The sequence below is a fragment of the Dryobates pubescens genome, chromosome 18, assembly GCF_014839835.1.
Source record: "Dryobates pubescens isolate bDryPub1 chromosome 18, bDryPub1.pri, whole genome shotgun sequence".
Classification (NCBI taxonomy): Eukaryota; Metazoa; Chordata; class Aves; order Piciformes; family Picidae; genus Dryobates; species Dryobates pubescens.
Genome location: NC_071629.1, coordinates 3,099,835 through 3,111,975, shown reverse-complemented (window position 1 = coordinate 3,111,975; position 12,141 = coordinate 3,099,835). Strand labels below are relative to the sequence as shown.

Sequence of the window (12,141 nt, the reverse complement as noted above, 5' to 3'; positions counted from 1 at the left end):
AGGGAATCTAGAAATGCCATCCCTTAGGGATACTGAATGTAGTCTTGGCACTTGCAGTACAGATCATGACAAACTGGGCACTTGGGGGAGTTTGCCTTGCAGTTGGCAAAGTTTTAATAGCTTAGCTCATGTATTGTAATGCAGAAATAATTGAGGACTGACCTCCTGCACCATTGGTTTCTGGAAAGAAGGTAATGGAATACAACAGAATAAGGGAGAGTCCAGGGCCTCTGAGCAACCTGCTCTAGTTGTAGATGTCCCTGCTGACTGCAGGGGGGGTTGGACTGGATGTCTTTTAAAGGTCCCTTCCAACCTAAACTGTTCTATGATTCTATGAACCTGCTGGCTTGTTCAGGTCCCTTCTGGTTACTGGGGAGCAGTGGGAGGAGGCTAAGCCCATGTTGTTCTCCAACAGATTAGAATATTTCAACAGCAAGTACCTGCAGAAGCTCCTGCTTCGAGAACACGACCAGCCGAAGTCCAGCATCGTGCTGCTCTACGAGAAGCTGGAGCGGAAGCATGCCATCGAGCTGGCAGAAGCAGGCCAGCTGGCCCATGCCCCAGCTCACCCAGCCTTGCTGTAAGTGCTCTCCTTGCCATCACTCCTCCCAGCCTTCCCTCCTGAGGGCACAGAAACTACTTGCTGTTTGCAGAATACAGTTATGAAAAGCTCCTCTGCCTCCTCTGCTCTTCCCTGATGGGAAAGAGCAGCTTAGCTTGGGCAAATGCACTGTGAGCACTGTAAAAAAAACATAAGGTGGGCATGAAAAATGGTCAGGTGGGTGAGCAGTCTGCTGGCACTGGCAAACAGAGTTTCTGACCTTGTGCGTGGAAGGTCATCTGTACTGCCACCCTAGTTGCACAGAAACAGTGCTCTGAGAAAGAGGCTCTTGCACCAGCGTGTCTGATGGCTTTGCACCAGTGTGTCTGATGGCTTTGCACCAGTGTGTCTGATGGCTTTGCACCATTTTTGGATGGTTTTGTAACATTTCTTGCTGGCTTTGCACCATTACACGTACCGAAGGAATCAACAGGGAGAATGAGCATCAGCTCAGACAGCAGGGTCAAATGTTTGTGTCTCACAATGGCCAGCTCATCTCTCTCAGACTGTTCTGCTCTGCCACAGCTCCTTTAGTTACCAAGAGGCACGTGGATGGCACAGCTCTGATGCAAGTACTGAATGCTCTTTCTGCACTGAGCTCCATCTGCAAGGATTAGCTGTTGGTCATGGCTGCTGCTGCTGGGTGGTGTTGGTCACGGCTGCTGCTGGTGGGATCTGAAAGGGCTGCTGTGGGGATGCTCTGGTTGTCCTGCTGTGTATCTTCCAAGATAAGGCATTCTGCTTTGGTGGTGGTTTGTGTTTTGGTGTTTTTTTTCCAGCAACAACAGGGCTGTCATAGCAGAGAGCAAACTGGAGGATACTCTGAATCTGGACATCCTGGACAACATACAGGAAATATTGGCAAGGAACCTGTACCGAACGAGGAGAACGGTATAACCCTTCCCTCCATCTGTATTTTAGATGCCCAATAACAAAATATATCTCCCTTATCCTAACAGCCTGAGCAGATGTTATGAATATTTACATAATTACTAATGATGTCTCTTTGTGAGCAGAGAATAGTTGGCTGTGTGAAGCCAGATCCAGTTTCCAAGTCAGTGGCACATTTCTGTTTGCAGCATGACAGCTTTTGAAAGGTTCACCCAGTCAGCCTATAATTTCATGAAGTATTTTAGGCATCAGTACCCAGAACCAGAAAGGAGAAAGGAGGAGCACATGGATCTGCAGGCAGCAGGTTTGCAGATCCGGCAGTTGCAGCAGCTCCTGGTTACCTATGGGGCAAAGCAGGAAGGGAGTTATCCTCACATTGTGTTTTTTTCCCCCTGGAAGAGAGTTCAGGGAGTGAGCTGTGAGGGAAAAAAAATCATCTGCAGAGGTTCTGAAACTGCTCAGCGGTTTTGCCATGAAACTGATTCCACTGGCAAACAGCACAGAACCCACTTGCTGTTTACAGAATAACTGGTGAATAATCTGCCTGAGGTTTTACACAGCACCCAGGACTGCAAGCTGTAATTGCTGTTCACGTGGTGATACATGCAGCCTGATCCTTCAAATCCACCTTAAGCCTTTGTTTTAGGGATTACACACGAAATGCTGAGTCCTTGGGGATGCAGCTGGCGTGGGCAGATCAGCACACAGGGATCCACCACCCCCTCGTGCCCAGAAAGAAGCAGCTAGTTAAGACTAGGAGGAAACCAGTAGAAATGGTGACTGGGGTAAAGATGAAGGCATACCTCCTGTTTGCACTTACTCAATCCAGCCTCACCCCTCGCAGCAACTGAGTTATCCCAACCCTGACTGATGTCACTGGGAGATTTGACTTTGTTGGTTTATGGCTTTTGAAGCAGGATTTATGGTTCCTGTTGTTCACATGGTTTGTATATGATATTGGAAGGCTGGGAAGAGGCCCTGAGGCTGAAGGCACCTCACACAGAGTAGTTGCACTAGGTTGGTTGTGTCACCTGGACTCATAGATGTGCCTTGGTCTTGTCATTTAGTGCCTGCTGGGGCGGTTCTGCATGAAGCAGGGTTTGGAGTCTCATCTTCCTTCTTTGGCTCTTTCCCTCCATCCCCATCTCTCGTACATGGGTAGCTCAGTTTATCCCCAGAAGTAGGCAGGATGGTTGCATGGGGTAGTTGCAGGACCCTGGAAGCCACAGGCACTGGTGAAGGGATGATGCTGTGGAAGGAGGGATGGTCCCACCTGCAACCACAGTCTCTGATACACTGGGGTGTATTAGAAGGGCTGTGGTTAGTAGGTCGAGAGAGGTTCTTCCCCTCTACTCTGCCCTGCTGTGGCTGCATCTGGAGTATTGTGTCCAGTTCTGGGCCACTCAGTGCAGGAAGGATCTCAGGGAACTGCTTGAAAGAGTCCAGCTCAGAGCCACAGAGATGATTAGGAGAGTGGAACATCTTCCTTATGAGGAGAGACAGAGGTAGCTGAGGGTTCTTTATCTTGGAGAGGAGGAGACTGAGATGTTTGTAAAGATGTGCAGGGTGAGTGCCAAGAGGCTGAAACCAGGCTCTGCTGGGTGATGCCCAATGACAGCACAAGAGGTGGTAGTGGAGGTTGAGGCATAGGAAGTTCCATGGAAATGTGAAGAAATGTTTTTTCCCTGGAACAGGTTGCCCGGGGAGGGGTTGTGGAGTCTCCTAGCTAGATGCATTCCAGTGTGATCTGGTATAGATGATCCTGCAGGGGGGTTGGACTAGATGATCTTTCAAGGTCCTTTCCAGCCCCTAACATTGATTCTGTGATGCAATGTGCAGGGGCCAGCATACAACAGGCACACCCTTCCTGGAGAGACAGAGCCTGTGGAGCATGCCAAGGAGATCCTGATCCTCCGGCACAGGGGCCTGCGCCTGGAGCTGAGCGGGGCTGATACAACCAGTTCCAGGAAGGAGGTAAGAGGGAGCAAGGAGAGCTTGGATCTGCAGAGGCCACGTGTGGGCTGCTTTCCCTGGGCAGGTGTGACAGTTTAGGCTGTGCCTTTAAGAAAGGGTAACACTACAACAGCAGGTATGACAGGCACTAGCAATAGTGCTGTTAGTTGCTGGTGGTGCTTCCTTTGAAAGACAAATCCTCTTGCCTCAAAATGAGAAGAAAAAGCCTCTCTCAATCCTGAATTGCTTTCCAGAAAACACAGAGGCAAAATTAAAACCAACCCCAGCAGCTGACAACCAGCTCGGGCCATCCTGCATGCAGCACTGTTGGTGCTTTGTGAACATAGGCTTCCATCCTTGCTAGGAGCAAATGTTACTCATTTGGCTTCACCCTCTGGATTCAGAGGTTCAGAGGTCTGGTTTGCCCCTGTTTGCATTTCTGAGAGATTTTGTGGAAGGCAGGGATTCATTTCACCCATTGTCCATGGGCCCAGATGGACTGTAAATATTTGAGACTCTTCAGTGTTTGATCCTTACCCTTCCCACCTCTTTTCAAAGCACAGAAGCATGATTGTGAGCTTTCTTGTTTATTCTGAAGGTGAGGGTTTGGGGTTTAAAAGCAGCTACATTTCTGGGCAGACTGGTGGCAATAAAGTCTTTTTATTTTCCTTTCTGGGGGCTTGCAACTAGATGATCTCTAAGGTTCTTTCCAACCCAAATCATTCTATGATTCTCTGAAGAAAGTAAAATAGAAGGATGTGCTAGACACCAGATTCCTGGGAGAACCACTCTGAGTCCAAATTTACTGCTGGCACAGCTCCACGTTGGTTATGTTCTGAATTAGAAGAGAAGCAAGGTAAATACAATGTCTGTAGTTGGTGAAGACTTTTGCTGACTTCCTTGGAAATCAGTGAGAGGCTCTGAGCCAACATTCCCCCACGGAAAGACAAAATGGGCCAGGAATAGTGCATGAGGAGGAGGCTTGGACTTTTCAATTCCTCCCATCCTCTGCAACTCTTGCTTTAGAGGAAAAGCAATCAGCCTCGTTAATATCTTGCCCCCAAACCTCCAGGTCATCAGCAGTGATTGCTGAGCCATCCCTAAATTTCACTCACTTGTCTGAACCTAAGGATGTGATGGCTTCAGCTAAAGCACTGCCCAAGTGCAAGTCGTGGTCTCTAATCTGGGCAGCAATGTTCCCTCACTTAGGAGAACAGAATGACCTTTTAAAAAGAAATAATTTGTCTTTCTTTATTTAGACAGTAATTTTCCATGACAGCACAAGAACTCAGGACTGCCACAGGCTTTCTTCCACTCCCATTTCTCTGTTCAAATGGCAGTCACTGAAGAGCCCATCCAGCACGGCAGCAACCCACCAAATGCTGCTGCTGCTGCTGCTTCTCAGCCCTTCATTCACAGAAAGGTGTTCCAGCTCTGGCAAACAACTTAGAAGATTTAATTTGATCATTTACATGCTGATTGGTACTTACAATTCAAAATAGATAGGCAAGAACATGGCATGTTCCTGTAGAACATTTGGTATAATTAAACTTCAAAAGAACAGCATCAAACTAGGGCTGATTTTGAGCACGACGTTACACACTTTAAGGACATTTGATTGTTAACCCTTCTGCTCCTGCTCTCCCCTTCACTGTTGCTCCTGTGTGGTGCATTTGGGAGGCAATTTAGCACTTTGGGGGAGACCATTTCTCTTTTCCCTTTGAATGCTTACGGCTGGACATTCAGGGCACAGAATACTGGGGGGAGGAAATAGCAGAAGCTGCAGAATTGATTCTGTCTCTGCACTGACTCATGGATGGTGGCTGGCCAGTGTTCCTCTGGATGATGCAAAATGCCAGTTTGATGCTGAACACACAGAGGAGTCATTTGTTGGGGCTGATCACACCTCTCTACAGCAGCTACACTTGCCTTCTGCCAGGCTGAGTGAAGCAGATGGGAGTGAAGCCCTGGGAGCTGATGCCACTGACATCTGTAAGGGTGACTCTAAGCCCAAGCAGCATCCCCTGCACCCAAAAGGAAAAGTCAGGTGTGGTGTGTGTATGGTCAGCAGCTTATCTGTTAATGTTTTAAAAGCTTCCTCATTTTCTTCATTATGAGGAAAGGCTGAGAGATCTGGGGCTGTTAAACCTGAGGAAGAGCAAGATGAGAGAGGATCTTCTCAGTGTTCATCAATAGCTAAAGGGCAGAGGGCAAGAGGAAGGGGCCAGACTGTTTTCAGTGGTGCCCAGCAACAACACAAAGGACAGTGGCTACAAACCAAACCACAGAAGGTTCCATTGAAACATGAGGAAAAGCTTCTTTGCTGTGAGAGTATCAGAGCCCTGGCCCAGACTGCCCAGAGAGGTTGTGGAGTCTCCTTCTCTGGAGAGATTCTAAACCCACCTGGACGTTGTGATCCTGGGCAACCTGCTGTGGGTGACCCTGACTGAGCAGGGGGGTTGGACTGGATGATCTCCAGAGGTCACTTCCAAGCCTTGCTGTGGGGATTCTGGGATTTTGTTGCAAGTAGAAAGAAGGCAATACCCCAAAGTGGTGGGGTAATGTTCCAGCAGAGCCCTGGAACAGTAACACGAGGCGGGAGGGTGGGTGAACGCTGTTGCTTTGTGCTGTAGGAGGACAGATTGCAGGATTTGTCAGTAGAAGGAAGGAACACTGTGCTAAAAAGTAGATAACAGCCCATTAAAAGCAGCTTAATATTTTAACTTTGGGGGTGGGGATTAAGCCTCTCAGGTTCAGTTTCATGCCAAGTTGACAAGCAAATGGCATCTTCCTCTTTCAGAAGAGATGAATGAAAAATAGAGCTGGTTAGTGCTGGAGATTTTCTGCCCGTCAGATGCTCCATCTTTTGTAGTCCCAAAGGGAAGGCTTTGGCCTTCCAGGTTTTGAGTCAGCAAAGAAAAGGGGAAAAAAACCTCCAGAAATCAACATTCTCATGGCAGACACGTTTCTATTCTGCACTTCACCACGAGATGGAAGCATTACAACTGTGTTTGCAAACCCGACGGCACCGGCAACTGCGAAGCAAACTTCGAGCCGGTGGAAGCCCTCTGGTGCTGCTGAAACGCTGTATGTCTTCTGCTGCCGGTCTGTTTGCAAAAAGCTTTGGTGGTACATTCCATCAGTTGGGTGTTCTGAGCTGAGAGAATGATTAAAGAATCCCTTTGGATCAGTAGAAACTCTGCTTTTCCTGCTCACTGCCTGGCTGCATATATATTTTTCTTCTTTAGTGGAGCTTTTTTTTTTTAGTCTTTGGCTCTTAAAATGTGAAGTTGTTGCAGCTCAGTTAGATTCATCTCATGATTTATTAGGTGCTGGTTGTTTTTGCTTCATGTATCAGTCATGAAGGTGCATCTGGGAGGGCATCTTTCTGTAGCCTTGTGGCTCCACCAGGCTGAGGAGAAGCCAGGAGTGAAGCTCATCTCACCTGATGGACAATCCTTCCCCAGTCAATGTGGAGAAACCAGCGTGCTCACTGGGACAGGCACCGGGCCATGGACACCCCTGGCTTCTGCTGGGGTGAATCAGCTCTTCCCTCTAACCTGGGTGGCTTTAGGGGTCTAGTGCACTTCAGGTGCCTACCTTTGCTTTGACAGATTCACCCTGAGATGACTCTCAGGTTGCATCAGAAGACCCTGCCAAGGAAAGGTTTGGCAGCTACCAGGGAAGGCGGAGGGAAGAAAAGGACAATCCTCATCCCTGCTGAGCCAACGGTGCAGGTTAAATGGCTTACACCAGGCAGAAAACCCTTGGCAAGACTACAAGGTGACTTCAGATCTGAATCGTAGCCCAGAGGATTAACCCCAAGACTATCTATTTCCAGCAGAAAGTTCTCCTTCCTCTGCCTAAGGACAAAATTCCTGCCGAAGGCTGCGGCTTCCTGGAGCTGTGCATCAGGCTGGCTCTGCAGGCTGTCCGGATTCTGGGCTTGCTGTCTTTTCGGCAAGGATCCAACACCGCCCGGGCTGGCAGGGAGCTCTCTGAGACCCAGGATAGCTTTAATTCACCACCGAGCACCCAGAAAATCCTCGCACCTGTAGCCAGGCAACTTTGTCCTCTTTTCTTCTGCCAAAACATGAGTGCACTCCCCCCAGAAGGAGCTTATTTGGAGCTGCCTGTAAGCCATGTGCGTAAATGACACACTGCCTTTGGTAATTACGCCGGAGCCCTTTCATGGAGCATGCTCTGCGAATCCCTAACCGCCCCTGGGAATGGCTTTCCAGGGAGCCGGCCGCTGCTGCTGGAGCTGGGAAGGCATTGTTAGGGAAATGGTCAATAAAAGTGTGAACAAGGGATGGAGGGCATCGGTCCTCGTTAGGGGAGGGAGGGGAGCGAGCCGAAACAAAACAGCAAGCCGGGCTGGGAGGTGTCCAGAGTTATTTTGGCAGCCTGGCTTTCTGGACTGAGGTGCCAAATCCCAGCGCCACGAGAGACTTATTCCCAGTTTAAAGAAGCACTGAACAATTCAGGCAGCATTGTGCTACCTGATTTGATTTGGTTTTATTTTTCCTGAAGGGTGGAGATTAGCGCTGGAGTGAAAGGACAGGGACCTCATTACTGCAAGTTCATTGCCTGCCTCCTTGGCCTGCAGCCAAGGTGGGCAATGGCCAAGGTGAGAAATGTCCATGTCCTGGGGATGGGCTTTGCCTTCTATACTCCTCTGTCCTGTTCCCCCTGCTCCAGGGCTGCTCCTTCTACCAGATTGCTCCTGGAGAGTTCAGACCTCTTCTGCCAACCCAAAACAAATCATTGTCTGTAAATATTCCCTGCATCTATTTGGTCTGGGTTTAGCAACAGCTCTTTGTGTTTCCTTTGGCAAAAATAAAACCAGTGGACAGAGAAACCTTGGGGCTTGCAGAGGGCTTGTTTCTGAAGGTGGGGTGTCATTAGCAGACTTGCTATCAGCCTCACAAATGCATTGAAGTCCTTTTCTTCTTTAGTCACAGAAGGAGGACTCCTACTCAACGCAGAGTGACTCCAGCATGCAGCCCAAGCTGTGCCGCTCCTTCACTGGTAAGATGGGAGCTGGTGGGTGCTGGTGGTGACTACCTGCCTCCCCTGCTCACCCTGCCCCATCCCCATGTGATGGTCCAGCACACGACAGAGAGAATGTGCTGAGCTCCATGGCGTGTCTGTTGCAGGACTGGGGTTGAGGAGACAGCCAAGGCCAAGCTTTCTCTCCTCCCTCCCTGGTTACAGGCAGCAGCAGGAAGATTTGGGCTGCGTGTTGCAGGCTGGTGGCTGCTGGGGCATCAAAGCAGGGCTCCTTAGATGAGCATCATGAATGAGCAAACAGAGCCAGGAGCCTTTCCAGCCCCAGTGCCCCATCCCAGCCTGACCTCAGGCTAGTTGTAGTGTGCACTGGGATGTGTGAAGGTGCTCCAGGCAGCTGCTTGAGGACAGAGGTGGTGCTGGGAACCAGAGTAGTGAGAAGTGTGTCCCAGTCCAGATGTTTGACCTCCTTGTTACCTGTAGGCTGTCAGGGAGTGCAGGAATTTACATGAAGCTTTTTTGTTTGCCTTGTCCAGCCAGGTAATCATTCGAGACTGGGATGTTCTTCCTATTCCACCAAGCACTAAGAGGTCTGGCAGCAACTGCAGATCATTCTGCTTACACTGATGCTAATGCATGAACTCAAACCTTATGAAAATGAATGATACTTCAGAATGTGAAGTTTGTTCTCAAATGCCTTCCAAAAAATGAGATTTATTTTTTGCTTGCTAAGTGTTATTAAAATGCATTTTGAGTGCCCCATTAGCAGCACTGACTGCTTTGATTATCTGTTACAGCAAGATCAGTGGCTCAAGACCTCACATTTCTGTAAGCCCAAGCTCAGCTTTTAGAGCACTGAAAGCACACTTTTCACACTCAACAACAACAAAGAGGTGATGCCCATGGTTTAATATCAGTGGCACAAAGTGTAGCTGGTCAAAGCTGTCAACAGAATTGGCTCAGTAGGATGTCCAGCAGGCAACTGAGCACTGAATTTTTACAGTACCAGGCACAGCACCTTTAGCACTGTGCAAGTGGTGACTGAAAAGATTCAGTGCCTGTTGGAAGTAACTAAAAAAGAATGATGCCTCCCAGTATGGGCTGGGATAGGCTAAGGTGCAGGGTTGAGGGCTTGTAGTGATAGGATGGGAGGGAATGGCTTTGAGCTTGAGGAGGACAGATTTAGAATGGAGATGGGGAAGAAATTCTTTACAGTGAGGGTGGGGAGACACTGGAACAGGTTGCCCAGGGGGGCTGTGGATGCCTCCTCGCTGGAGGTGCTCAAGGCCAGGTTGGATGAAGCCTTGAGCAACCTGGGCTGGTGGGAGGTGTCCCAGCCCATGTCAGGGGTGTTGGAAGGAGATTATCTTTAAGGTCTGTAGGGAGGGGGCATTCACAACCTCCCTGGGCAACCTGTTCCAGTGTCTCACCACCCTCACTGTAAAAAATTCCTTCCTGAAGTCCAGTCCTCAAGCCCTAAAGCCATTGCCCCTCATCCTATCACAACAAGCCCTTGTAAAATGTCCCTTCCCCTAAATAGTTTTTCATTCCTGTTGATGCCCAGAGGAGATCAATTCTCAGCCAGGTTGGTGTTTTCTCTCTTGCCACAGTGGGGAATGCAGAGCAGGTTCGGGAGGTGAAACAGAACCGCTCCAAGTCGGTGTGCGCCATCCCCCCGCCGCAGCCCAGCGCTGCCCCCAGGAGCAGGAGGAGAGACGTGGAGAAAGAGCTGACCTGGGAGATGGAAAAGCACCACTGATGCTGCTGGCTGTCCAACAGGGATCTGAGTCTGCTTCTATACGTGTAGATAATGTAAATAAGCTGCATTAGGGCACATATCCCTGGTGGTTTGCAGCAGAAGGTGTGCTCTTATTTGTGGCAGGAACCGAGGGGAAGGAGCCCAGCTGAGCACCAGCAATGTGAGGTGATGTCTGAGAGAGGATTTCTGTGAAATGTCTAGTTAAAAATTAGTCTGTTCAGTCTGGAAAATTGCTGAAATTGTCTACAACTGCAAGAAAGGATGTTTTAATAAGGTGAGATATCAGATCTTCTCTGTCAGCAGGGATAGAGAAACCAGCAGGGAGCATTTAGATTATATGTTAGGAAAAAAACTTTCTAATCTCAAGGAGGGGCTTATTAGGGGATGGAGCATGCCACCAGGAAAGACAGCAGAAATTACAGAAGATCTCTTCTGCTCCTCAGGAGCTGATGGGCTCTGACTATGAGCATCAATCACATTAAGGCCAGAATTAAATCATGTAGTTAAATAAGGCATTGTGTCTTACCACTTGTCCTATTGCTTGGCACTACTGGAAAGAGTCTGGCTCCATCCTCTTGACCCTCTTCCTTTAAATATTGATCAGCATTGATCAGATCCCCTCTCAGTCTGCTCTTTTCTAAACAGCCCCGGGGCTCTCAGCCTTGCCTTGTCACAGAGATGCTCCAGTCCCCTTAGCATCTTTGTAGCCTCCACTGGACTCTCTCTAGTAGTTCCCTGTCTCTCTTGAGCTGGGAACTCCAGAAGTGGATGCAGTATTCCAGATGTGGCCTCATTAGGGCAGAATAGAGGAGCCAGGAAAACCTCCCTTTGACCTGCTGGTTGCCTCATTGTAAATAAACCCTGGATCTTTTAGCCTTGTCTGTGTATTTGATGTGTCTATACACACATGTAGACCTATTTATTCATTTTAGTATAAGTCCATTGTCTTCTTCAGGTACTTCATTGAAACTTTAATCCCTCTTGGATGGGAGTCATGTGAATTTGTCTACACTTTGCTTGAAAACTGCCCACCTTGGAATGTGCTGGGTTGTATTGTACTCCATTTCTACTTCAATTAAATGTGCTGTGTTAAAAGATCAACCTAAGAGTTGTCATCTCCTTGCATCCCTAACAGGCTCACCAGTGTTCAAGAGGGGATTGGACGTGGCACTTGGTGCCATGATTTAGTAGTCATGAGGTCTTGGGTGACAAGTTGGACTTGATGATCTTTGAGGTCTTTTCCAGCCTTATTGATTCTATGATTCTATGGCATCAGTGGTAGCTGGTGACACACAGGGGTGTCTTTCCAGCATACCATACCCACTGTGAACAGTGTCACATTCAGATCTGCCTTGGGCAACCTCTGCTCAGTGATCACAAGACCATGAGCAAGGCAAGTGGTGGTAATGAATGAGAAAAAGGGTCTGTTTATTGGCACGAGCAGTTCTGTACAAGTGGGAGGAGAAATAGTGCTGAACCTGAAGATGCTTAGCTGCCTGGGGTTGAAATGTTCGCTGGTCACCTGCAGTTCAATTTCTCCTTGAGTTCTGCACAGTAAATAATTACAGAAAGATTTACTGAGATGAGGCCTTTTTATTCCATAGCTGGAGAGCTAAAAAAGAGAATAAACCAACTTGCTTGCCAAGAAGTTTTTAATCAAGATCAATTTTCTTTTGACCAAGAATAGAAAATGGATCAATCTCTTGGTCAATTCTTGCTTCATTTTGTTGGTTTTGGCTGGTTGGTTGGTTTGAGGGTTTTGTTGTTGTTGTTGTTTGTTTTCCTTTTGGCTTCTGAAGTGTCTTGCTCTTGACCAAAATACCTGGATGTCTGTTTCCTCATTGTCATGTACAGCATCCATCACACTTCTGGGCACTGGTGCTCAGATAATGATGTTTCTCTGAGTTCCTCATCATGTAAAACGAGT

The 12,141-nt window shown here is 48.3% G+C and overlaps 2 protein-coding genes across 2 annotated transcripts in view; both read left to right on the top strand.

Annotated features, from left to right (window-relative positions):
- LOC104297021 (sodium/hydrogen exchanger 2) overlaps nucleotides 1-10,977 on the top strand; it is a 33,647-nt gene extending 22,670 nt beyond the window's left edge. Inside the window, 5 exon segments of the mRNA XM_054169312.1 lie at nucleotides 416-580; nucleotides 1,381-1,492; nucleotides 3,332-3,466; nucleotides 8,404-8,476; nucleotides 10,066-10,977. Coding sequence (XP_054025287.1) covers nucleotides 416-580; nucleotides 1,381-1,492; nucleotides 3,332-3,466; nucleotides 8,404-8,476; nucleotides 10,066-10,214 — 634 coding nt within the window. The 3' untranslated portion in view covers nucleotides 10,215-10,977.
- Nucleotides 1-12,141, top strand: part of SH3BGRL (SH3 domain binding glutamate rich protein like) — a 121,701-nt gene that overhangs the window by 82,198 nt on the left and 27,362 nt on the right. The window lies entirely within an intron of this gene.